Source organism: Balaenoptera borealis (genome assembly GCF_965194805.1).
Source record: "Balaenoptera borealis genome assembly, chromosome: 10".
Classification (NCBI taxonomy): Eukaryota; Metazoa; Chordata; class Mammalia; order Artiodactyla; family Balaenopteridae; genus Balaenoptera; species Balaenoptera borealis.
Window position 1 is genome coordinate 71,933,083 of NC_138874.1, and position 27,214 is coordinate 71,960,296.

The 27,214-nt window shown below is 56.1% G+C and overlaps 1 protein-coding gene across 4 annotated transcripts; it reads right to left on the bottom strand.

The window, feature by feature from the left end:
- Positions 1 to 27,214, bottom strand: OGDHL (oxoglutarate dehydrogenase L). Of its 4 annotated transcripts, none has more exons than XM_082408033.1 (24): positions 27,114 to 27,214; positions 24,800 to 24,872; positions 23,380 to 23,584; positions 21,430 to 21,600; positions 17,691 to 17,793; positions 17,146 to 17,261; positions 16,845 to 16,999; positions 15,980 to 16,126; positions 14,158 to 14,248; positions 11,534 to 11,713; positions 11,261 to 11,389; positions 10,193 to 10,372; positions 9,765 to 9,917; positions 9,091 to 9,193; positions 8,424 to 8,552; positions 7,211 to 7,361; positions 6,026 to 6,153; positions 4,894 to 5,072; positions 3,401 to 3,472; positions 3,163 to 3,288; positions 2,985 to 3,057; positions 1,458 to 1,621; positions 1,120 to 1,274; positions 1 to 680 (listed from the first exon to the last, which is right to left on the bottom strand). In XM_082408033.1, the coding sequence occupies exons 3-24, from the start codon at positions 23,581 to 23,583 to the stop codon at positions 557 to 559; spliced, it is 3,033 nt and encodes a 1,010-aa protein (XP_082264159.1). In that variant the 5' UTR covers position 23,584; positions 24,800 to 24,872; positions 27,114 to 27,214; the 3' UTR covers positions 1 to 556. The 4 variants fall into 4 exon arrangements, with proteins under 4 accessions (XP_082264159.1, XP_082264158.1, XP_082264160.1 ...); XM_082408032.1 differs by having other exon boundaries at positions 16,845 to 17,017; XM_082408034.1 differs by lacking the exon at positions 11,261 to 11,389 and having other exon boundaries at positions 16,845 to 17,017.

Below are 27,214 nucleotides of genomic sequence, written 5' to 3' on the forward strand. Positions count from 1 at the left end.
TGTATTTCACACAGAAGCTGACATATTTTATTATGACACACCCCATAAAACAGAGCACGTATAAATCAGCTGGCATGGTTTTGCTTCACCTGGTTGTTATTGCTAAAATCTCTATTTCTAGGAGCACAAAAGAGAACAGTTCTTGAATCCACAGACGAACAAGGACAAGGTGAGCAGCAGTCAAATCTACCAGGCTGGGAGAAAGAGACCAGAGACACGGGCTCCTGGGTGGCTGGCTGTCTGCAGAGGCATGAACAACACAGACGGAGAAGCCACACAAACACTCCAGAGAGACCCGGGAGGCTGGGGAAACACTCTACAACTACAGCCCGTCTATCAGACCCCTCTGGCTTTCTCAGCCCTAAGAGATTCTGAAATAAACACAAAGGCCCAAGGTGGCATAATACCGAAGCCAGCGGTACCTACTCTTTGGCCTCAATCACTGCATGGGTTTTATCTTGGGGCCCCTGACAGTCCCTCTCCTGGGCAGAAGAGCCAGCCAGCCCCTAATGTCCCCGGTGTCCTCAACAACCCCACAGCAAGACCCAGGCAGGCTCTAAAATGTCTTGCCCTCAAAGGCCTGGAGATTGAAGGCAGTATCCAGAAACTTCTTCAGAGACACCAGGTGAGTGTTCCTGTTTCCTGTGGCTGGTGCAGCTGCTGGGTCTCGGCCAACATACCTGGGGGAGGAGAGTCAAGCTAAGGGGAGGGCTGAGCCTGGCCCTGCTGCTACCCCAGGACTGCACCGGGCCTAATCCAGCTGCGGAAACCAAGAGCCTGAGGTTTCAAGGGGCCAAGTCACTGGCCTAAGATCAAAGGTAGGAGATTTGAGGCACGCAGGAGGTTCTCTAGTTCAGTTCTGGCTGCAGAACAAACACAAAAAAAGAGAGGATCCCTGATGGGGAAGCTGATCTGTCATTGACAGTCACAGAGCCAGCAAGGACTATGGGGCCCAACTCCTCAGTTTCCAATGCAGCCCAGAGAAGGGCAGTGGCCAGTGCTGGGTCACACAGCAAATGGGGTAGGCAGAGCCAGGATGGGGCTTCAAGCCCCCAGAGCCTCAGGCCTGGCAGACGTGCGGGGTAAATGGCGGGCAACCCCTTGCACCCAGCCTTGTACCATATGGGCCGTGCTCGGCCCAGGATGGTCATGAAGCGCGGGCTGATGTAGTCGTAGTAGCCCATGTTCTTGTGCTCCTCCTGGCACCACACCAGCTCTGCGCCTGGGTACTTCTCTGCCTCTCGCTTGATCAGGTCAAAGGGGAATGGAGAGATCTGGGACAGACAGGGAGAAAGAAGGGAATAGCTAGGGGGAGGGGGGCACGCGCACGGCCAGGCCCCCAGGAGAGCAGCCACCGCTTCCCTCACTGGCCCCAGCCCTGGCACGCTGCCCAGAGCCAGGGGGCTGGCGATATGACCTTGCTCGTCACTCTGAGCAGTTGAGGGGCTCGGGCGCACCTGCTCCAGGCGTGTGATGGCCACGTGCTGGTCCAGGCCCTGGCTGCTCCGCTCCTTCACCAGGTCATAGTACACCTTTCCCGTGCAGAAGATGAGCCGCCGCACCTGCCCGGGGGCCTGCGCCGCAGCCCCGTCCTCAGGAATCACCCTCTGGAAGCTGGTCCCTGGGGACCAACAGGGCATGGCAGGAGCGTCTGCTCCCAGAGGGGCCAGGGCAGCTTGGGAATCAGGTCCACATCCCTGGCACCTCCAGGCTCTCCCTGGCCACTAAGACAAGCCCCAGATTTAGATCTGTGGCTGCAATAGGAACCTCTTGAGCCAAACAATGGAGCAGGGGACAGAGGACACTCTGAGACGTCATAGGGACAGGGGTGGAGACAGCGGCTGGAGCCAAGGGCAGAGCCTTGGGAGCATCAACAATAAGGTGATGGGGTGGGGGGGGGAGAGTTGGGGATGATGGGGAGAGCCCCTGAAGGGGACAGAGGTGATGCCACATCCCCGTCTGACAGCGTCACTGTCCCAAACCTGCTCCCCATCCAGCCATGCCTACCTCCCAGGCACACTCAATCCACCCAGTCACCAAGCTGGAAGGCGAACCTTGCACAGTCCTCCCTCTCTCAGCCCCAGAGCCCAGCCTCCATCCCCAAGTCCCATCCATTTTTCCTTCCTGAGCTCATGCCATGTGCCAGGCGCCAAACTAAAAGTACTACAAAAACCTCTGAGGAAGGTACTGTAGAGTCCCTGCAACCCAGATGAGGACACTGAGGCAGAGACGGTCACTGGCTGCCAGGGCCCACCAGTACTAGGCACTCAGCCCAGGCGGTCCAGCCCAATGCCAGAGCTCTGCCCTGCTGGCTCAGCCACCAGCCACATCTGAGGGGATGCCCACACACACACGTGAAGAACAAGCACCTGTCCACGCCACTGAGGTCCTCCTGGCCAGCCCCTGCCCCTCCGCCTACAACCCAGGACCATTTTCCCAGACAGCTCTGCTCTGCCAAGCCTCAGGGCCCCACACCTGCTCCTCCCTGATCCTCCACTGGGTCACGTCTCAATTCCAAAACCTGGTCCTTCGGGTGCTTTATCTGACCTCTGACTCCCAGCTAAATGAGGCTGAGAGCTCTTGGAGGGGGCGCTGGCTCACCAGGGCCAGAAATGTCTGTCTGGCTCATGAGAGAAAACAACGGGTGACTGATACTCAGTGTCCCATGAACTAGCAGACCTCTACCAGGCGTCCTTCCTCTAAGCTCTTCCGGCGCAGCCAGGCCGGCCCTGCTGGGAGGCTGCGGGGCCCCAGTGCACTCCTCTGGCCCTGGTGCTCTGCGTTAAGTGACACAAGTGGGTTCAGCCATCTGGCCGCTGCACCAACCTCCCAACCTAGCTGCTGGTGGGGATCGTGCCAGAAGCTGCTGCAGGGCCAACAGAGCCACAGACAGAGGCAAGAATGGAAGAGTCCCGGGAGCAGAGGCCACACATGGGCCACCAGGCCCCCCATCAGCCGCCTCCCCAACACGCCCAGGCACATACCAGATACCATTTGGTCAAAGCTGGACTTGGCCTCTGGGTGCCTCAGCAGAGATTTGGGTGTGAAGATGATCAGCTGGAAGGGAAACACGTGCCCGGCTGCCAGCCGCCCCTGCTTGGCCAGGGTGCCCTGCACTTGGCCCCTGTACGGTCACGGTGACAACCAGGGCGGGTGGCTCACCGGCTTGCGGAAGGGCAGCAGGATCTGGCGGCGCAGCACGTGGAAGTAGCTGGCCGGCGTGGAGCAGTTGACCACTATCCAGTTGCAGTCATAGAGCTGCCTCACCTCGAAGTCCTGGGTGAACGCCTGGAGGGGCAGGGCGCGGCTGGGAGGTGGCCTGCCTGTGGCATCCACACCCTGGCCTTGCTGGGCACAGCAGCGTGCAGTCCTGTCCTGGGGGAGGGCGGGCAACACTCACAGGGTAGGCGTCCGAGTCGTCATTGCTCATCTGCAGGAACCTCTCGGGCCTGGCTGAGGAGTGCTCCGGGCCCTGGAAGCAAATGCCAGATGGCCCAGGCTGGCCGGAGTTTGGGGGGGATTGGGGATCTGTCACACAGGACGGGGACCCTGGGCTTGGGGGAGAGTCTAAAGGGCTTCTTGGAGGAGATGCCCTCACTCTGGAGTCTCAACCACAGGAAAGCGCCAGGAATGTGGGACAAGAGTAGGGAGGTACCCTCAGATGAGGGTCCGGCCAGAGCCACCATGTGTGAACATGTGGGGCAGAAGGAAAAAGCAAAAAGGCCAAGATGCTCTTCTCTAGAACGTTCTGACCTACAGCAGTGACTGTTTACTATGTGCCCGTGGTGTGCCAGACATAGCTCTACGGACCCCACACAGATTATTCTCTCATCTTGTGAAAGCAGCCCTGTGATGGAGATGAAGAAGGCCAGGGACAAAGAGATTAAGAAACAACCTCAAGGTCACTCAGCCAGAAAGGGACAGATTCAAACCCAGGTCTGACTGCTACGCCTACCCTTGCCCACGTGGCTGCTCTGCTCCATAAGAGCAGCAAGAACCCCCGCACTGCCCTCCAAGCTGGCTCTTCGTGGGACGGGGTGACCTGCTCCTCCCGTAGTGGGGATGCCCCAAGGACCCATGGCCACAGGCACCAGCCAGGCCAGCCCAACCCTCCGCAACCAGCCTGACTCAAGCTCCACCCAGTGAGATGCCAGCCACCCTTACAGCTGGAAGACCATGGGCAGTCACAGGCCTTCTCCCTCGCACATGAAACGGGAACAGAACTGACTGCCTGGTCCAGCTGTGAGGATGCCACAGGATTATACATGGCGTGTAAAGTGCACGGCACAGGGAGACCTGACTCTGAGCAGTACTGATCAATCCCTGACCGCATGAGCAGTCCAAGCTGAGCGGGTCCTTGTGGCCATCCACTGCAGCCAGCACAGCCCTGCCCACGCTCCACCTGGTCAGGCTACACACCCACCAGGGTGGCATCTCCTGATGCTCTGCTCCTCCCTTCCCCGAGGGCCTGCACATCCTCCTTCTCCCCCACATGTGGTTCCCCCAACAACATAGGTTCAAATTCCAGCAACTAGCTGTGTGACCTTAGGCAAGCTACTCCACCTCTCTGTGCCCCAGTTTCCTCATCTGGAAAGTGGGAACAGGTCCCACCTCCTTAAGTTGTTGTAAGGACTGGAGGAGTTAACACGCAGAGAAGGTTTTAAACAGAGCCCGGCACAAAGCAGGCACTCAGGCATGTCCGTTCCGTCTACTGCTAGAACAGTAGTGTCGCCAACTTCAGCAGCGGTGACACAGACCCACGCAGGCCCCACCCTGCAGACCCATGTGGTTCCGGGGGACTGGGAGGCACATACCCGCCCTCAACTCTGCAAGTGGCCAAGGGTCTAGCCGCCCTCTCCCAGGCCGGCCAGGGCCCGCCCCCACGGCCCTCACCATGCCCTCCATGCCGTGGGGCAGCAGCAACACGACGCCATTGTGCCGAACCCACTTGGCCTGGCCCGTGCTGATGAACTGGTCGATGATGCACTGGGCCGTGTTGTGGAAGTCACCAAACTGCGCCTCCCAGAGGACCAGGGCGTTGGGGCTGGCCATGGCGTAGCCCAGCTCGAAGCCTAAATGGGAGACGCCGAGGCAGAGCCTACCACATGCGGTCCCCAAGTGGTGGTGGCTCCGGCCAGACCCAGCCCTTCCTCCCACGTGCCGCCTGCCCCGCCCGTCCCTCCCAGCAGGACAGAAGCGCACGGGGACTCCTTGGCGCCCAAAGGCCAGGATCTCCCTTCCTGGCCGCCGACAACACACCCAGAGATGCCACTCTCAGCCCTGACCTCAAGTACAGCCAGCTTCAGCCTTATGTAGGCCAGGAGTCAACTCCAAAGACACCCTGGGGAGGCGGCAGGGCCCATCTGCCAAGGGGCCCCCCAAATATGGCAGGTCTGCTGAGGGGAATGGGCAGGAACAGCCCCAGAGGCAGCTCCCCAGAAGCGGTGTCCAGTCTCGGGGGGTTCCCGCTTCTGGGAGGAAGCGGGGAGGGAGGAAGCAGGCCAGCTAAAGGTCAAGCCAAGGGAGAGTGCAGGGGGGCAGTCTGGGGAGACCAGAGTCTAGGGAGGGGCCTCGAGACGGGGCTGCTGGGTGTGGTGGCACAGAGGGCAAGACAGAGGTCAGGAACGTGGAGGTGGCCAGGCCAGGCTCAGGGCCGGTCAGTGGCAGCAGCACTCAGTGGACTCGATGGGGTTTTCTGTCTGGGCCCACTGTTGCCCAGGGACAGGCTCTGGTATCCAGAGCTCCCACCCAGGCCAGAGTGCCCCCCCACCATCTGGGCTCTCTGAGGGGCCAGATGGGACAGGACCTCATCTCTGATGTGGCCTCAGGTGGGGGCAGCCCAACCACTGTCCCTCAGGGCTGTCCGAGGACTCAGGTCCACCCAGGGGCCTCTGAGCCTCTTCGGCCCCTCCCAGCCCCAGACCACGGTCAAAACAACAAAAACAGACACCCTGAGGTGCAAGACCCTCTCTGGTCCCCAAGCATCTCAGGGCCCGCCCGTCCTGCAGGCAGAGTTCTGACCCACCCAGAACTCCGTACTCCGAGAGGGAGCTGTTGCACACAGTGTAGGGGGCCTGGTCAGGCCAGAGGTGGTTCATGGGGACGCACGTCCTCCGGTCAACTTCCTGGTCATGGAGAACGTGGTGCCGGTGACTGCAGAGACACAGACCAGGAAGGGATGGGAGGCGGGCGGACTGAGCAGGACACCAGGCAAAGTCCCACAGGATGGCGACACCAAGAAGGCCATGGAAAGCCAGAGCGATCTGGTCCCTCCTCCGGGCAGCCTCCCCTCCCACTGGTGCCCTCACACATGCCCTGGGGGTCTTGGAGCACAGGCATGAGAGTCTTAGCTTCTCACCTAAGGAGGGATCCGATGAGACCTGCCTTGCCAACCTCCCAAATGCTGGGTGGAGCCTGAGACCCTAGGAGGCCACACCCCAGGGGCACCATCTCCCTGCCCATCCTGCCAGCCCCTTTACCACCTTCACCTGCCCTGTCCAGGTTTACAGGAGGCAGGAATTCCTGTGCATAAGGGGGGCCCCCCTGGCCAAACCCCAAGCCTTGTGAGGACTGACATGCAACTCAGGGTGCAGTGGAGTGGCCCTCTGTACCCTGGTTGGAGCAGGGCCAGCAGTGATGAGGGAGTGGGATGTGGGAAAGATGGCCTGTCGAATACTGGAAGCCACACCTCCAGGACTCACTAACATAGCAGAGACAGAGTTGAGATCCCAAACATCTGGGGTCCCAAACAGAGGAAACATAATGAGGACAACCGGCAAGTGTAAAGTCCCTCATCTGGACTCAAAACCCAACTGCGAACAATCAAGATGGTGGCGGGGAGCTGGCTTGACAGTAGTTCACAGAAGAGAAACAAAGGATCTTGAGGACCATAGATAACCACAAGGCCTGACATCAACCAACAGCTTGGGCCAAGCAGTCAGCTCTGCACGCTGGCCCCGTGGGGACAGAGAGGAGGCCTAGCAGCCCTCAGACAGCTTGGCCCAAGGGTGGGGGCTAGCGTGCTGATGGAGTTACCTGAGAACACCTCCTTGGCTTCCCAGACAAGGTCTAGGAAGAGAAGGAAGGGCCACTCCACTCCAGAGGCCCTGGGCCGACTGTGAGAGATCCCCAGCACAGCTGAGCTCTCAGCTCCCCCCAGGCACAAGGCTAATGCCCATAGGGCCTAGGGCCCAGAGCCCCCCACCCTCACCTGAATGTGCCCCTCTCCACGTCCTGCCCACTGAGCCGCACATGGATGCCTTCCTTGAGCAGGGAGCCAAAGGCCATGTACTCTGCCAGCGCCCAGTCCACTGTCCTCTTCCTGGTCATGTCCGCACGGCCCCGCAGGATGCGAGAGAGGCCTGCGGGAGGGGAGGGCCAGCCTGAGGGCCACAGGGGCTTGGCCACCCCATCTGGGACAGCCGTAGTCCCTGGGACCTGGGCCGGGTGTGTATACACTCCGTGTACACCCCTCCCACCGAGCAGGGCCCCGGCAGGACGCAGGAGGCCCCTCCTCCAGCATCACCACTCCAGCCAACACACCGGGCCGGCCTGAGCCTGCATCCCCACCAGCCTCCCTCCCTGCAGGAAGGAGCAGGCACCATTAGGCGAGCATCCGCCACATGCATACGCTGCATTCGTTGATTCAGGGACATTTCTCACAAGCCCACGGGAGAGGTACCAACTTCCCCCACCCCTAGATGAGAAGACAGGCTCAGAAGAAGGAAGTCATTTACTCACGATCACATAGCTATGAAGGTGCTTGGATCTGAGCCCAGGCACCCGGCCCAGGCTGGGCTCCCATCAGCCCTACACCCACACAGACCCCGTGTGACTGCACAGAGCCGGTGCCCCAAGACACCTGGGCCTCCACGCACATGTGGAGGAATCCTCTTGAAACGCCCACAGGCTGCTCAGAGGGTGCACAGGGGCCCCACTACCATCGCGGGGGCCCTCCAGGCTGCCTGAGCAGAGGCCACGATGGCCACCATCGTGGCCAAGAGGCGCAGCCAGTGACCACCTACTAGCCCAGGGTCGCCCTCTGTCATCCACCCAGCCCAGCACTCTTGCCGCCCAACATTCTAGGCCCAACCGCCCCCTCCATGGGAAGCCCTTCTTTCCCTGCTCTCCTTCTGCCTGATGCAGGGATGCCCCCGGCAAAGGCACTGGGAAAACACAAGATGCCCCACAGAAGCCTGGTCACCAGCACCCAGCTGGGAGCGTGGTACCCACATCTGCTCACCCTGAGAGGAGCTGTCAACACAGGCACCTCATGGGGCACAAAGGAGGCACTGAGGGCTCCGCTGATCTACCCAAGACCAAGTCAAGATGAGGGCCAGGCCTCCCTGACTCCTGATGCCATCTCCCTTGGGGCACGACGTCTGGGACAGTGGCCCATGCTGGAGCCTGCAGAGCAACCTCACCCGTGTGGATCTTAAAGTCCTCCAGGGGCACAGAGCTGGCCACTTCACCAATGTGGGTCAGCATGTCCTCTGGAATACCCGTGGCTGGGCATGTCATGCTCTTGGGCTCCCCGTCCACAGTGAAGAAGCCTGAGAGGGCAGAGGCTCTGTGACTTGTGTGTGGCAGTGGGGCCTCAGCTCCCCTGGCCAGGCTGTCTCCCCAGGACTCAGGGGCCCACCTCTCCCTTAACCCCAGTGGCACTCAAACCCTGAGCCCATCCTGGGGAACTGGGACAGCTGACAGCACCCACCCAACATCCTCCCCTCCGGCGCCTGCGAGGCCCCTGCCTGGACCCAGGGTCACAGCCATCTAGCTCCGCCCCAGAGAGGCCCGCTGAGCACCCCTCCCCCAGGGCCCACTCCTCTTTGCCGTCCACCCTCCCTGACCCACAGCCCTTTCCCGGAAGCAGCTCATCACGTGTGTCCTGAGGGCGACGCTATCTCCCTCTACTCCCGCCTACCCCACCTGCAGGAATCAGCCCCACACAGCCTCAGGGGTCTCAGGGACAAAGCCCGCAGCCTCTGGGCTGGGCAGCAACTGCCCTCATTCAGGATGCTCCAGTCCTGGTCCCAGTGCCAGAGCCCAGGGCCCAGGCAAATCACTCTCAGCCACACGCTGCTCACTCACCAGGCCACGGGGAGTCCAGCCAGTGCTTTATATGCAGGATCTTTTTATCCTTGGACCTGCCAAACGCCTCCTCACAGATCCGGTCATATTTGGCGATTTCTTCCTGAAATCAGGGTGAAGGCCTGGATTGAGGCAGCGATGCCCTGGGCAGCCAGAGGCTGAGTCAACCCAGACTCAATAAACCCTGGTCCCTCTCACCACATTATAGAGGAACTGTCTGCCCACTGGCCCACAGGGACCTTAAGGCCAGAGATAAAAGTCCCAGAGTGCAGGGGAATCCTGGAAAGAGTTCAGGTGATTCCACTCAGCAAGGGACTTCGGGGAATGCAGGAAAGACTCATAGTCCTTGCCCTGAGAGCTCCCTGAAGGCGGGAGGACAAGCACATCCACAGATAACTACAGGGACAAACCCGGCTCAGGGCTACCTCCTACAGGAAGCCTTCCTGGACTCTGGCCGGAGGACGGGCTTCCATGCATTGCAGCGTTCACTGCATCCCACAGGCTGTACATGTCTTTGGTCCTCTGCCCCCTTGATACCTGGGGGCTACTGGGGACAAGGACCATACTGGCTACTTCTATAAATCGCCAGTGCCCAGCACTGGGCTGGTGACATCAGCAACTGCCTCAGGGTCTCAGCTCCAGCAAGGCTGATCCCAGGCACTGACGGGGCCCACCTCGAATTCCTGCAGGGTCACTGCACCCTCGGCGATGAGCTTGTCTGCATACTTCTTCAGCACAGGCACCTGCCTGTGGATCTGCTTGTACATGAGCGGCTGCGTGAACATGGGCTCGTCCATCTCGTTATGGCCACGCCGGCGGTAACAGACCTGCAGGGACAGAGGGTGGGTCCCCGCGCCCAGGCGGTGTGGCTGGCACAATCACTGCACAGCTGGGGCACACCTGGCAGGCCACATCCCGTGAGGCCTCACCAGCCCCCACTACGACCCATCACCAAACGCCCCACCCCCAGGCCGCCGCAGAGATGGTGCTCAGCAGTTCTAAACCTGCCGCTCAGCCCCGACTACCAAAGATGTTGCAGACCCGGCGCACGTGCCACGGCAGGGACAGTCCGAGCACCTCCACCTCAGTCCCCCAGACCTACCAGGTCCACCACGACGTCTTTATTGAAGGTGTTCCTCCATTCGGCCGCCACACTGCACACATATATCACGGCCTCTGGGTCGTCTGCATTCACATGGAAGATGGGCGCGTTGACCACACGGGCCACATCGGTGGGGTATGGTGAGGAGCGGGCCATCCTGGGGTCCGTGGTGAAGCCGATCTGCAGAAGTAGGAGGCACTGAGAGCTAGACAGCAGCCGCCGCCTGGGAGACCAGAGGGCCAGGGGGCCAGGGGAGGGGTGCCTTTGCCTCGAGGTCCATCGGGTGTGCTCAGGAGGTGCAGGGGACATGACGGGGTAACAGTGGATGACCTCGAAATCAGACATAGCTGCGGGTCCCACGGGGACGGCAGTAACACCAGGGGAATTGTGCCTGCTCTTTCTCCTGCAGTCATTTTTACACAGTGGGAGTGGGGAGAGCAAGTTGGGGTAAAACCCAGTCTCACCAGTTACTAACTGTACAATCTTGGGCCAGGTACTTAATTCCCAAAGCCTGTTTCCTCATCGATTAAAAGGGCTCATTAAATTCCTACCTCACAGGGTTATACTGTGAAGGTTAAATGACTTAATATGCGAATAAGGTAGTCAACCCAGGGCTTTACAGGCTCAGAAGAAGAGCTGTTATTAACCACAGCTACCTTTTTTAAAAGCAAAGGCTGTGAGAGTTGTGTTCTAAGACTGCCTGGGTCACATGGAGCTCAAGGCAGCATACAGTTACATGTCCAGCCTCGGTGCTAAGTGCTGGTTATACCCATCTTCTTCTGTCCTTACTGCTTTCTCACATATATAATATGGGGGGAGGGGGCTACAGAGGGAAGGACAGAGAGACACAGAGACAGAGACAGACACAGACAGATGTATACACCTCCCAGTTCCACAGACCAGGAAACCGAGGCTGAGAGATCAGGCATCTTGCCTGAAGTCACACTCTGGTAAGTAGCAGAGCAGGGGGGTTAAACCCAGAACCGCCTCACTCCTCCCCTCAAAGTGCTGTCTGGATTTAGGGATGGATGACACTGACAGGGCCCAGCACACAGCCCAGGCCCTCACCTGGTTGTTGACGACGACGTGCACGGTACCATTGGTGGTGTAAGAGGGCAGGTCACTCAGGTGGAAGGTCTCATAGACCACACCCTGGCCAGCGAAGGCGGCGTCCCCATGGACCAGGATGGACATGACCTGCAGGGCAGGATATAAGCAAGGAGGGGCCCCCATGCCCCAGCCCATGCAGCCCAGCCCTGCTCCTGGACTTCAGAGATTCAGAGCCTACCCCTCGGAGCTCACCCCTCAGAACCCAGGACCTCAGGGCCCAGGCAAGCTCACCTTCTTGCCCTGAGCATCCCCGCGGTAGAACTGCTCTGCCTTCGTCTTCCCCTGCACCACGGGGTCCACAGCTTCCAGGTGGGAGGGGTTGGCCACAAGCGACAGAGTGATGTTCCTGTTTGTGACTCGGTTGATCCTCTCGTGGTACATGCCGAGGTGATATTTGACATCTCCAGAGCCCTGAAGGTTGAGGTGGCCCGTGATGAACCTCCCCCCAACCCCATCCCAGACATGCAAGCTTACAGTGGCGCTGGGACACTCCCTGGATTCTGCTCCCTGGGAAGGCTGTTTTGTCCCTGACTCACACCTGCATCCTTCCCCCAAACCCAGCACAATGCCCTTCTTGCCCTCCAGGCTGGCCTAAGAAAGGGAGGCAGGTTCCCTGGGCCTTGGCTCCCTTATCGGAGCCCCTCCACATTATCAACAACCATGCTCTCCACATTAATGATGGCAGAGTGGGGAAGGGGTAAGGCACCCGTAGGAAGGGGCCAGCCAGCAGCAGTGAAGGCACAGAAATGAAGGGCGGCTCTTAATTGGCATTGAGACCACGGGCTAGGCCTCTGGGCACACACTGGAGCAGGACCCGTACCTAACTCCTTACACCAAAGTAACCAAAAATGTACACGCAACAGACAAAGCCATAGTATCAGGCGAAAACATGACATACTTTATGATCTTGGAGTAGGGAATGTCTTCCTAAACAATGTACAAACCTCAGAAGCCATAAAGGATAAGACAGCTAAAATCTAATATATTTGCCATGGGGGAAGAAGATCCATGCACAGTATTAGGGGAAAAAAATCAAGCTGGGAAAATATTTATCAGACAAATGCAGGCAAAGGGCTAACTCCTTCAATACATAAGGCACTTTTACAAATCAGTGAGATAAAGCCCAAAAAACCCATAGAAAAATGAGTAAAAGCCAGGAAAAGGAATTTACAGAAAAAGGCACCCATGACTTAAACATGTGAAAAGACGCTCAAATTCGAAACAGAGAAATATGTTCAAATGCAGTGACTTTTGGACCTATCACATTGGCAAAGATGGAAAGGTTGGACAGAGTAAGGCCTGGGACCCTCGCATACAGCGTGTGGGCTCGCTGCTGTCTGCAAGCTCTTTGGAGGGCAATTCAGTCCTACCTCCTCAGCTCCAGCCACTGCATTTCTCGGACACCATCTAAAACTGCACGCACACATGTGTGCAAAGACACTCATTCCACCACCTAATGCTCATCAACGGGAGACAGCAGAAACCGGAGGGGCACTCGAAGCTCGGGGAGCTCTGTGTGCAGCTCTGAAACAGTGACAGCTCGTTAAGTGAAAACAGCAAGGTGGCCAGCGGCATCATGAGCTGCTCCCCTGGCTTTTTACAAATAAAGCTGTACTGGACACATACGTGTGCTTGCACTGCATGGAACATTTCTGGAAGTACACACTTTAACACAAAAACTGACCACAGCAGAGCCTATGGGGAGCAGGAAAGGGGTCTCAGAAGGGAAACACTCTCATTGTGTAATCTTTTCTTCAAACGATGCTCACATTTCTTTTTCTATTAAAAAAAAGTAAATTTGTTTAAAGTGTCCTTTGGCCAGGTTTTACAGTTTACTCACATGTCGTCTCTGATTCCTCACAACCATTCTGGGGGCAGGAACTTTTATCCCCATTTTACAGAAGAGCAAACTGAGGCTCAGAGAGATGAAGGTGCTTGAACAAAATGAACATGATGGCGGGAAGATTCTGGATTGGGAGCCAGCAGATGTGGATTCTAGTCCTGCTCTGGCCTAATGTGCTAGATGATTTTGGAGCAGTCATTTAATGTGGTTCATTTTAACAAACCATGCACCTGTGCTGAGTCCTGGGGCTTCGGGAATGAGGTCCCTGCCATCACCCTGCTACCAGCCTGGAAGGGAAAACAGACACACACACACACACACACGCACGTGCGCGCGATGGAGAAGGCCAGAGTAGAGACGGATCTGCTGGGAAAGGAGGCACAGAGGAGGGAGAGACAGGATTGCTGCCTGGAGGACCAGGAAAGTCACTAGAAGGGAAGACGGGCAGGGCTGGGAAACAGGCAGAGAGCAGAAGAGAGGAAGGCCATCTGGCTGAGGGCCCAGCATGGGCAGAGGCGTGGGGTGTGAGGCATACATGACACGTATACGTGCCAGGAAGGGGGTGAGGGCAGAAGAATGTTCTCTCTGCTCATCGGTGGGCACAGGAAACCGTCCTGACCTCCCAACGCTGTGCTGGTCAAACAAGTGAGTGAGGCAGCCCTTCAGGGCAGGTAGACAGGACCCTGGGCACAGAGGTATGGCCACATGAGCTGAACTGAATAACTTCAGGCACTTCCCTGCACACCTCTCTGGGCCTCAGTCCCCCTAGCTGGAAAGAGGGAGGTTAGCCCAGATTACCTGAGGGCTCTCCCAGCTGTTGGAGATCATAGCACTTGGCTCCAAAACACCTTAGGGGCCTCACACAGACACCCCCAGCCTCTCTCCCACTCTTCTGCATGTCCGTCCACCTCAAGGTCTGTCTGAGCCTGCAAGCTCCTGGCCCAGGCCCTCTCCAGTCCACCTCCCAAATACCCAGATCTCCAGAGGCTCTGGGGCCTGGCCTGGCACCCACCTCATCCGCCGCCTCCAGCTTGGGGTCAAACTGGCAGAAGATCTGCTCCAGGTCCTTGCGGATGACGTTGGCCAGCACATTCAGCCTGCCCCTGGAGCCAGAGGGGGCAGGGCTCTTACCATGCTCCCTGCCCACCTGGGACCTATCAGAATTAGCATGGGGGCTGGAAGGCCCCGCCCTCTCAACCGGCCTCAATCTACAAGATGTGTGAGTGGATCCAGCTGGACGGCCCCCCTGGGCAGGCAGGCATCCCCCCCTACAACTCAGACTCAGGAGGCCCTCGCGAGCAGGGAGCCACCCAGCCTCATGGCAGGGTGTCTACTCACCCCTCTCCCCAGCCAAAAGCTGAGCCCAACCCAGCACCTTGACCCCAAGCTGCTAACGAATCACAGCTGCTCACACATGGCTCCCCACCCCAGCCCAGTGATACGGAAGTGATAAGCATAGGGAAGAGGGGACTGGACTGCCCCTAAGATCAGGAGTCACCAGAGGACCTGTCCAGAGGAGCTGAGTGAGGACTGAGGGGTGGGGGGAGGAAAGCAGCCAGGCCCAGGGATTCTGCAGTCCAGCCTGAACTTCCCATCGGGGGCAATCTATTCAGGGGTGGGCACCAGCCTGATGGGGGCACAGGACATGACTCCAAACCCGCTCCCCATACACTACCAGTGGACGCCAGCCCCAGGCCTGCTCACACCCTGACCTCCAGCCCCACACGGCCCAGTGACAGAAGGGCAGCGCTCTTCCAGCGGGCCCCTCTCCTGCTCTGCGGCGGCAGGGCTGTGGGACCACAGGAGCCCTATGAACAATCCTCAGCCCCTCTGGGCAAAGACTCCGGCCTCAAAGGCCCCTCCCCAAATACGGAGGCCTGGCCGAGGGCAGCCCTTGCTCCGGAGCCCTCCTCAGGCCAGGAGCCTGCCCAGCACCACCACCCAGTCCCAGAGCTGCCTGACGGCCCAGCACCATCCTCTCCCACGGTTCTACTGAAGCCTCGTGTGCCCATGCCTCCTCAGACCACGGGGCCAGCTCTGCACGACCCTCTGACCAGACACCAGGCATTTCTGGGACCCCCAGAGCGCGGAGCCTGTGTGGCAAAGTTCGGGCTCCCAGGAGGCCAGCCCACAGGGTGGGGACCCTCCTCACACTGCATCCTGATGCCCCTGGTGCTGATGCAGTCCGGGGCTGGCCCACCTGTGAGCAGCTGGAAACAGGCACAGGAAATGCAGGGGCTTTGCCCCCCAGACTGCTCAGCACGTCCTCTTCCAGCCCATTCAGCAGGACCCGTGGCCACCTTGGCTGTACTCCTCATTAGCCCACAGGCTCCACCTCAGAGGTAACTGCCCAGTGGCCAGACCAGCCTTCCAAGTCTTTATCAAAGTCACAGGGAAATGTGTGGCCAGCTCGCAGCCGGGGAAAGAGACCCTCGGCTCACCTCCAGAGACCTCCCACCAGGGGATGCGAACCTGAGGCCACCTGCCCAGGCTCTGCCCTCACTTCCCTGGGATGTGCCCCTCCGCATCTCCTTGTCCACAGGAACCTCAAGTAGCATGATATACCCCTCTTCTGTAACCTCAATACTCCTGGGGACAACAGCAACATGGTGAGAGAGAAACTGAGTTTACGAGAGCCTGGTTCCATGTGGCTTTGGCCACGTGCTTTCTGTGATGGCCCAGGGCCCAGGGCCTCTGATAACTTTCTAGACCACTTTGCCTCTATCCCCAGGTCCCACCAACACCCCTGCTCTGATTTTCAAAGCCTATCCACCTCAGCTTGCTGGGCCTGAAGGAGAATGCACAAAGCTGAGGCAGGGAGGAGAAGGGCCCACCTGTGTGGCATCCCCAGGATGACATTCTCGATCCCCATCTCGCTGGATTTGTCGATGATGGTCTTGAGGGCAGGAATCATGACCTCACAGCCCTCCAGGCCAAACCGCTTCTCCGAGGACCACTTCCGGGCCAGGAAGTCTTCAAACCTGCTTGGGGAGAGATGGGGAAGGATGGAGAGGCTGGGCTCCTGGGGGCTGTTCATGAGGGCTCGGAGCAGGATGCCAGGACACAGGAAGCTGCCAAGTCACCTCCCTCTGCACAGTCCAGGACCTGGCACAGACACCATGATGCTCCTACCAGCAAGGCGCATAGGTCGGGGCGGGGAGGCTGAGGGTCCTCCCACCATAAACAGACCTCTGGCTCCATCCATTCCCAGTTACCACCCTCTCCTCCCCTTCCAGTCACACTGCTCCAACTAGCCATTCCCCTGCTCCCAGCCCACTGCCCTCCGGCACACACATGCCCTGGGGCTCTCTCATCATGCCCCAAAGATGCCTCACGGCTCAACTCAAATTCCAGCCCACACGTCACTGCTCAGGGAGCCACTTTACTCCTAGCAGCTGGGCCAGGGGCTCCCCCAGGCCCCCGCAGCCCTGGGCAGACCCAGCTTCAGAGAAGTTCAGGGGCAGAGCCAGGCAGTGCCCCACCTGCAGGAAGGCGCTGCTACACTCACTCCACACAGGGACATCTTTCTGCCACTTCCACCCTCGTTCGGTGTCATGTTCTCCTGGAGCACCATCCAGCCCTGCCTTCCCTTACCAGGCACCCTCCTAGTTTCTTAGCCAGGGCCTGGGACGTTTCATACAGCCCTGGAGCAGGCCCCCCAGCCACTCAGGCTGCCCGGGGTGGTGCTGGGAGCCTGACCTCATAGAGCGCACCAGCCGGGCCAGCAGGGTCCGCTTCTCCTCGCTGGAGAACTGCATCACGCCAGGCGTCTCGAACTTCTGCCGGATCCACTGACACTGCTCCACGTCATTGATGAACATGAACTCCAGACCGATGTGCTGGCAGTATGTGTTCTGGGGGAAAGGGGAGCACTCCACGAGGAACCAAGAAGAAGACCGACCGCCTTGGGATCTGGAACAGAAAAGGCAGCGCCCTCCCTCCCTCTATCGCACGCCACAGAGCTTCATCAGCTGTGCCCGACACACCTGCCTGTGCTCACCTCCAGGCGCCGAATGATCTCCCGCAGAGAAAGGGTGTTTTCAGAGCCTCCAATAAAGGTAGTTGTGGGCAGCTGGAACTCCTTATCCAGGTCAGCCTCCCGCAGGTCGTAGAAGGCTAGGAGGCACACACGGCAGAGCCCCGGCAGCAGAGAGGAGAGAGGGAGGTCAGGCCCAGGTGGGGCCCAGCTGTATCCCCAGACCTCCCAACAGTGTCCCCAGGACCCTCCCGCCATGTCCAGCCTAAAGCTCAAAGGCCCTCTGTCTGCAGGGCACAGGGCATGAGTCAGAGCCTAGCTTGCCGCCATAAGGGTGGGCCTGGACAGGTGTCTCAAGCTTGCTGAGCGTGGCACACCAGCTAGGGAAGATGGGGAGACCTCCCTTGCAGGGACACCATGCATAGCTGGGCAAGGGTCAGAAGAAAGCCTCCCAGGCTGCTTGCTGAAACCCAAGACCCAGAGGCACTGTAGGCTCAGAGCCCATCACTGGGCACAGGCACCGGCTGGCTCTGGCGTCGCCAGGGCAACAGGAAAGGGTACCGACTCACCCAATTTATCAATGGTGGTGATTAAGTCTGAGGGCACAAAGGAGTCCAGGTCTGCATCCAGAATGCCCAGGGGGTCCAGTTGGGCCACATGGTGGCCACGGATCTGGAGAAGGAGAAAGGGTCGGGGCGGAGCTGGAACGCAGCTGGACAGACCCTCACCAAGACTGAGATTCTGGGCCCTGGCCCCTCAAATCTCCCTTCAGAATTTCAAGTTTCCACATATCTCCAGCACCCAGCCACTGAATAGTTGCCTAGGAGGCCCCACCATAGCCACTAAGGTGGCAGGAGCTCAACTCTGTTTAAAAGCACAATATGCAGCTTTCAAAAACAGGAAAGAATGCATACACAAAAGTGGTTACTACGGTACTATTAGTAATTGCAAAATTCTAAAAACTTCCCAAATGTCCATCAACAGGAGACTGGCAAATGGATATGGGAAATCCACACAGGGGATACTACAGAGCTGCTAAAAGGAATGAGGAAAATTCCTAACTGCTACTATGAGGTCGTCTCCACAAACTATTATTAAGCAAAAAAGCAAATTACAGAAAAGTGTGTGTGGTAAACTACCCATTATCTAAGAAAGGGAAGAGAAAAGTAAACACATGCATTTGCATATATTTGTATATATTTGCATGTCTACAAATAAATATATGCATTAGAACAATATACAGTAAAATAAGAAAACTATAAAATAAGGAAAATTATTACCTACGGGGAAAGGACAAAATAGGGCAGAGCAGCAGGGCTAGAAGCTAGACTTTTAAGAATATATCTTGCATTGACCATTTGCCTTTGGAATCTTATAAATATTTTATACCACTATAAAACAAAATTAAGTTTTAAAAATTGAAAGTAAGACAAAACAAATGAATTAGTGCATCCATTTGGTGGCATAACTACATAGAGAGGAACTATTCCAACTGACTAACAGAATATTCCCCAAAGACAAACAGAACTGCAGGAATAAAAAGATCATAAATTCATTTATAGTACCAATCAGCAGTGGTAGTACTAGAATTGTATTCTCAGACTGTCATGTGTGGATTGTGGGAAAATCAAGTAAGTCATTGTATTGCTGTCTTTGAGAATCTCTATTTTTGGTATCTTTAAAAGGAGATGGTGACATAAGACTGATGAGGTCAAGGACAAACACTAAGTCCTACATTTGATGTATATAGAAGCATCAGTATAAACCCATAAAGTATGGTATCTCTAAAAAAATACATATTTCCTGGCTCTAACCATCAAAAGAACCCAGAAGTCATGACCAAACCAATAGCAGTAAATACTCCCTCACTCCCTGGAGAACTGGCTGGACAGAAATGTGCGAGATGAGCTCAAAGCATCTTGTCCTACCAGATAGCAAAGGGGTGCTCAAACACTACTGGGGCTGGGAATAAGGACATATTTTGAGCAACAAAAAGGATAATATCTATAGCAGACTGAAACTCATTAAATATGTTTAAATTCATGCATTCATATCACACTATGAAAAAGAAGAAAAACCTTTATTGGCTGTCTTTGGAGGATGCTAGGAAACCATGTCATAATTTTGAAAATCCATCAACAAAAGGAAAAATCAAGCACTGATCCTGCCCTCCCTATACAATTTGTACCTCAGGATAAACAGAGCTGACAAAGGGAAGGTTCTCACGATAGAAGTATTTCAGGTAATAAACAAAGAAAGAAAGAATTAGAATATCACCACTTTTACCACTCCCAATGACTTAATGTGTCCAGGAAATAATTATCCTTAGCTGCTAACTGATGAAGTGCCCATCACCACCAGGAAGCTGATTTTGCAACAACAGAAAAAATCAAATCTATGTTGGATCAAGCATTTAGATCTAACTACCAATTTACAGAAATTACATGGGACAAAGGGACAGATGAAGTGACACCATGAGGATGCAATCAGCAAAATCCAGACTCGAGAAAACGCTATAGGACAAACAACCTGGTTTCTTAACACACACACACACACACACACACACACACACACAAAGCAAGAAACACAAAAAGAAATCGAGAGGAACCCGCAGAGTACAAGAGACTGAAAAGCCATGTCAACATATCACAACCTGTGGCTTTATTTGGATCCTGATTCAAACAAGCAGTAAAAAGAAATCCTAGGACAAACAGGCAAACATGAATACCAACTGGGTATTTGATGACATTAAGGATTATTACTATTTTTAGGTGTGATAATACTATCATGGTATATTTGAATATTTTTAAAGGAGGCTTTACCTCTGGAAATACATGCTGAAACGTTCAATGAATGAAATGATATGAAGTCTGGGATTTGCTTCAAAATAATCAGTGGCCTATGGGTGGAGCCAGAGGTGGGTAAGATGAATCAAGACTGGCCCTGTATTGATGGGGGTTCACTACATAATTCTTCTACCTAGTATATGCTTGAAAACATGCATAAGAAGCAGTCTGGGGTTTTTTTCAGTACTATGTGCAGATGAGTCAAACCAGAGCTCAGCCTCCAAGTGACCTGTGAGGGGCTACAGCCCACCCAGTAGGTGCTCACTACCAGGCAGATTTTTATCATGCAAGTACGGAGTAACATTCCTGAATCCAGAGACCATCCTGCTGGAAGGACCCTAGTGCTTTGGTCTTGGCCAGTGAAAGAACAAAGAGCTGCTGCAGAGCTGGGATTGTATATAGAAGATAAGGCCCAGGCCGTACTGTGAATGCTACCCTGTATTTCATACAGAGTTTTATATTCCTTGTCCTTTTTCAAAGTCAACGGTCAGATCACTTTCTGCCTCTTTCAGCCAGCCAAGAAAAACATAATTACAATCACTGCTGTTTACTCACAGGTGGCCCACGATCCGTGGGTCCTGAGGCCAGTGAGGGAGCCCAGTCCTGTGCACCTTTCCTCTTCCGCCCCAGCACAGCTGGGCGGGCAGCTGCCATCCCACACAGAGTGCATCATTCAGAGGCAAGGTGCCATTTCCATTTGCTAAGGCCTCCCTCTCCCCAGAGTTCCTGCAGCGGCTTGCTGCACCCTCCCACGGAGTCTCTGCCAAGGATCCCAGGATGCCCCTACCCTTCCTTCTGCATGTCTTCAAGACAAGTTTCTCTTATGAAATACCTCCTGCCACGGATTCCCAGACAGATCCCAAATGATTACATTTTTATGGAGTGAACACCCAGAACAGCCCTCCAATTAGTCCTGTTCGGTCAAGACCAAGAATAGGAAACGTCATCAGGACTCTTTGACATAGCAAGGGCCCAGCCTGGGAACCCAGCAGAGGGGAGCCTAAGTCTCCAGGACAGAGCAGCTGATGGGGGAGAGCTGCTTAATGAACTATTCATTCATTCCACAAACACTAATTAAGCACCTGCTGGACATCAGCCCCTGTCCTCTTGGAATGCTCAGTCAAGAGGAGAAAACAGACATTAACAAGGGGCAATCTACTCACCTTTCATTCAACACTCACTGAAACTGATCACTAAGTACTTCTCCAGGTTCTGGGGCAGAGTGGTGTGGGAGACAGATAACACTCCATGAGAAAGACCACAAAGAAACCACTTCACACAAAAAATACAGGGGGTGGTAAGTGATGTGAATGGTAATGTGACAAAGAGCAGGAGGAGGGGCCAGAGCCACCAAGAGAGGACTTGGAGAAGAGCTCTCTGAACTGACGCTGGAGCTGAGCTAGTCTTCTTGCCGTCAGCACCTGGCCACACCCCAGGAGCCTGTACCCTCCCAGCCGCTCACCTGGTAGGCCCGGATCAGGGACTGCACAGCCAGGTGGTCCTCCACCAGCTTACTGGTCTTGGTCCGGCTCAACACTGCCGGCCTGCTCTCAGGGACAACAGAAAGGGGCCGGGGCTGAGCCGGGCCATAAGAGGCTTCCTCACTGGCTTTCCGGAAGAAGCTGTCCCAGGACTGGGCAGGGGCAGAAGCAAGAAAACAGCCAGGTTAGGGCCTGGGATTAGTGGGGGGTGGCCCAGGCTGGGGCCCTAGGGCACACCAGTCTTCCTTCATCACCAGAGCTCTCAGGGCCCTCCCAGGACCCTGCCGACAATACCCTTCTCAATCAGCCCAGAGCCCCCACCCAAATTCTGGATCTCTCCAGCACCCAGCTTGGTAGTGGGTGGGGGAGGTTATAAGCTGTGATCAAGGGGCTTTAGGTATGAAACGGGCTTCTATCCATAGGCGAAACATGCCCTCACACACTGTGGGTTGGAGGCAGCCCTGTGGAGGGTAAGGGCAGGCAGGCCCTCAACATTTCCAATGCATGTATCTTTTGAACCAGCAATTCCACTGCCAGGAATTTATTCTATAGATGTACTTGGACAGGTGTGCCTACATGTACAAGGATGTTCCCTGCAGGACAGTTTATAAAAATGACAACGTAAAAACAATCTAAGCAGTGATCAATAGGAAACTGGTTAAATAAATGATGGTAAATTTAGATTCTGGAAAATTATGTAGTCTTTTTTTAAAAAGATGCATTTATTATTGTGGATGTGGAATATTGCCAAGATATGTTGTAAAGTGAACACAGCAGAAGAGGATGTATGCTTTGCTACTATTCGTGCAGAAACAAAAAGCAGATGGGCACATGCACCAGCACCTCCATGTTCTAGCAGAACACATACAAAAGTGCTTTCCTCTATGCCCCTCATACAGTACTGGTGGGAGAATAAGGTGGTAAAAGCCCTGTGGAAAGCAATTTGGCAACACCCATCAAAATTATGTACACAGATGCCCTCTAACCCAACAATTCCACTTTGGGGAATTTATCCCACAGTTAGCTGCACACGTGCAAGAGGATGAATGCACAAGATGATGCAGTACAGCACCGGTCATGACAGCCAGAGACTGGAAATGAGCCAGATGCCTGTCCCTGGGGATGGATGTGGAACATCCATCCAAACAGTGGAATACTATACAGCTGGGAAAAAGAAAAATGAGGCTCTTGAGGTACTGACATGGAAAATCTTGGAGATGTATGCTGAGTGAAAAAAGCCTGGGGCAAAACAGTGGATGTTACATGTTACTTTTTCTGTAAAGGGGGAGAATCCAGAGTTATGTTTGCAATAAGTTTATCTGAATGGATACAGAAGAAATTAAAAATAGACTGGGGAACAGACAGGTAGGAGCTGAGCAGATAGAGGATGGAATGGGAGGAAGGCTTTTCACTGTAGAACTTAATACTTTTTGTTTTTGGATCATGTGAACATATTACTTTCCTCTGAGGCATGTGAGTGAAGGAGAGAGAGCAGCTATGCTTTTCACTTTTGCCCTGGCATCTGATTTTGATTTTTTTTTTTTTTACCATCAGTAGGTACTTATTTTATCAGCTTAGTATATATGTAAACACTTATGCTCCTAACTATATAACAAGAGGCCATCTGGAGACGGCACTGCATGACAAAGGGGGCAGGGACAGGTCTCAGACCAGGTGTGACTGAGCAGGGCATTATCAGGGCTTCTCAAGCCAGACCACTACCCACTGGCTGGTCCAGCAACAGGACAGCAATGGACTCTCCTCACCCAATATGAGAACCAAGCTCTTTCACAAAGATGATGGAAGACCTGAGAGACAAAGAAACCTGCCCGGGGTCACACAGCAGGCAAGTTGCTTCTCCCCAAGCCCCTCTCCACGGCCCAGCCCCAGGACCTTCTCTCCTACACAGAGGGCAGGGTTGGGGTGCCAACCTTGTGGACACTCTGGGGGTTTTCCAACCAGGCGAAGTACATCTCCTCCATGTAACTGGAGCCGCCTCCAACTTTGCTGCTTGGGAAGGTGGCCGGTGGCCCAGATGACCTGCTGTACCAGCTGAACCTTTGGACGCCATGCGTGGCCAGGAGCCTCGAGGCCTGTGCCCCAAGCCGGGATGGCAGCAGCCTCAGCTGACTCATTCTGGACACAGGCAACGAGGGAGAGACATAAACCACAGGACTGGGATGGACGGAGGCTCTGGCAGCCACTCATCCACTCATATGGCATTTGCTGGGCCTACTGGGCAGGTGGCCCTGGGCTAGGCAGTGACGAGACAGAGGTGAGAGGGACAGTCTGCCAGGCCACCTGAACACCCCGGAACTCAGGCAGCGGAGTCCTCCAGGGACTGGGTGCTCCATGCCCGGTCAGGAAAAGGCCGGAAGGGGTCTGGCTGAGCTGCACTATCTCGAGGCCCATGGCACTGCTGGGTCTCTAGTCATTGTGACCAAAAGGGACCAGTGACTTTCCCTGACTGCAGTATAGGCCCAGCATGTCCTCCCAGGCCAGAAGGCCAATGACACGGGCCTCAATGGCCCCACTTCACATCGGGGACGACTGAGGCTCAGAGAAGGGAAGGGCACTGGGGGACAGTGGAGGGCAGACCAGAGGCAGGCGCCTTGCCCAGCCAAGCTCCCAGCTGCAGCTGCCCTCTTTGGCTCCCATACCCTGCCAAGAGCTTACACTCAGGACAGCTAACAGCTCAGGGGGTACATACAGGCTAGAAGCCCACTCAGGATGGAGAGGAAAAAGAACCTGAAGCTCATCTCACCCCCGCAATCTCACCTGCTCTTTCCCAAGGAAAATACCCGAACAGTGGGCTTTCAGGAGTCCGTGTGTACATATGGGGAGGTGGCGGGGGGGGGGAAGGGGCTTCCTCCTCCCCCCAGAAGACAGAGGTTCTCGGATAAGAGGCTCCTCTTAGAACCTCTGTTCCTCTACATCACCCCCCAACACAGCTGTAAGCAGAGCCCCCTCCTCTTCCCCAGCATTGCCTGGACACAGACAGCTCCCCCTGAATACTTGCTAACGCCCTTCTGCCCAGAGAATCCCAGCCTGTGAGTAGGGTGCAGCACCAGGCCCACCCCACCAGGGGCCATGCAGGCAGGAGGGCCTGCTTCCCCCCGCATAACTCAGTCCCAGAAAGTGTGCCTTTCTGCCTGGGCCTGGGCCTGGCCCTGAGTCAATGCTCCTGGGGCCAGATATGCCCAGCTCACAGGGCACATGCCCCGCCCCAGCTCAAACACGTCACCGGAACCAGCTGGCTGGACCTTCTATTCTACAAGGGGTCAAGGCCCCAAGGCAGGGCAAGGCACAGCCCTCCTAGCCCACCTGCTCCCTCTTTCCCTCCAGACTTACATGAGGCAAAGAGCAGGGAGGCGGTCTCCTTGAGCGAGGGACAGTGGGCTCCTCAGGGCAACCAGCAGGAAGTCTGAACAGAGGAAAATTAAAAAGCAAAAATATATTACACTGCAGGGAGGAAGGAGGTGGGTTCAGCTGGAACCTGAGCTTCAAGTGCCCCAAGCTTCCTTTCCACGTGCTCAGCTGCATGTCCCGCCAGCCAGTGACACCAGGCCCTACTGAGGGCTGCTAGGGGCTGGCTCTTCCTGGAGTGGCACCTCTCCAGGTGCTGGGTGGGGACTCAAGGTCTGAGTTCTGGGGTCAGAGGGCCTGGATCCCAACCCCTGCTCTCCCTCTGATGGTCCCTGAGACCTGGGCAAATACAGGGTTGCTGCCCCCCCCCACCCCAGATGGCCATAGGGCCCAGGAGATACTGGCCTGGAATGTCAGAAGAATCTAAACAACCCAATGGAGAGACTCTAACATCCCCATCCTAAGGCAAAGAAAACCAGACACCAAGATCATCCATTGAGGGAATAAAAATAAGAGCACAATTAGTCAGCACTGATTCAGGGGCAGGCACTGTGCTCATCTAACCCTCTCAACAATCTCAAGAGGTGGGCACTTGGATTAGCACCATTTTACAAATAGGGAAACTGAGGCACAGAGAGGCTAAGCTGGTGAGTGGTAGGGCTCTGTGGTTCCAGAGCCTGTGCCCTCCTCACTGCAGAGTCATGATGTAAACACAGATTTCTCTTAATGCCAATGCTCCTTCCAACGGCTGCAGCCAGAGCTGCTCTCTCTGCTGGCACCCACCCCTGCAGAGGAATGGAATGGCTCGGGGGGTAGTGACAAGCCTGGCTGTGTCCAGCCTGGCCTGGTGCAGGAACACTGTGTTTCAGAAACACTGAATAATCTGGGCAGCCGCTGGACACTGCTGTGGCCTTCACCCAGCCTGACAGAAGGACAGCCAGCCAGCCCCCCCTGCCCCAATCCCAGCAGGGCCTGAGGACTCAGGAGCCCTAGAGGGCTGGGGACAGAGTCAACCTTAGTATCTGGAGCCAAAGCCCAAGCCTGCCCTGCCAGGTCCTGCCTACACAGGTGAAAGGGAAGAGTTAGGGCCAGGCACCGTGCACACCCCCTGATCAGCCCAGCCCCCAGTGGACTAACAGGCAGGTTGCTCTGGGCAGCTCTTAGTGGTCTCCTCTCTGGAGATAAAGTCAGTACCATCCCCACCGCCACCCTCAGAAGCATAACAACGACAGACATCCCTGGCCACTAAGTCTCCCACACGCAAGGCCCTATCTGGGCTGCTCTGCAATACGCCCACTGTAGAGATCCCAAGACCTTGAAGCTGGGCAGCAGCAGAGCCTGGACTCGTGCTCCTGCAGGCCTACCATGGCCCCAAGTTCTGGGAACTGGGTGGGCTTTTCTCAGGAATAAACCCCACCTCTAGTTTACTGAACCCAAGAGGCGGCCACGGAAGCAGACTCCGAGGTAGGAAGCAGGGTAGGGAGGGGGTGTGCTTATTTCCTTGGCAGAGATGGAGGGCCTGAGCTAAAGGCCAGAGGTGGGAAAAGCACAAAGGTAAAAGGGGCCTGTTCCAGTATGCTACAGGATATATGGGCAGGGGACGCAGGGATGGGTTAGGGCCCATGGTGGAGGGGCATCATGGCACCCTGCTGGGACCTCAGGGTCACCCCATCCCCCCACATTTCCCTGAGGGAAGGAGAAGCACTTCCCAGGCTGGCTGCCACCTCAGGTCAGTCTTGCCTCCCTCAGGGCCTCAGTCTCCCCATCTGTGAGCGGAAACCGCGGTTAAAACCGTCTATAAAGGCCCTGCCCCCTGCCTCCACTACGAGGTCCTGAGACTTCGAAGCTGCCTGCCTGTCCCACCAAGCACATAACGCTAGACCATCCCCATCCCCAGCGCTGCTCTCCGCAGCCAGGGCTCCTTGAGAAGGCGAAGAGCAGCAGGCCCCTCCCCAGGCCACGAAAGGCGTGGACAGTCTGTAGTCTTTGGGTTGGAGAACCCAAGCTGATGCCTGAAACCCCACCGTTAAAAGCTTCGGTCCCTTACGCAAAACACTTCACAAGAACTGCATTCGCAGGGTCGGATGCGCGCGAAGGGCTGGGGGTCCTTGGGGACGCCTCGGCCAAACAAAGGCGGAGCCAAGGTCACGCTCACTTCCCCTCCCACCTCCCGGGCCCGGCTTAGGGCTGCGGGCTGCGGCGCCCCGGGACCCAGGAGACTGGAGCAGAAGGGCCTCCCGCGACACAGCGGGAGAGGAGGAGGCGCAGGGACCCGGAAGGGAGGAGCCGCCGCGCTCACCAGGCCAGTGGGGGTCGGCGCGGCAGCGAGGTCCAGAGGCTGCAGGTCAGAGGAGGCGAGCAGTCGGTGCGCGACTAGCTGTACCAATTACTTGGGTCACG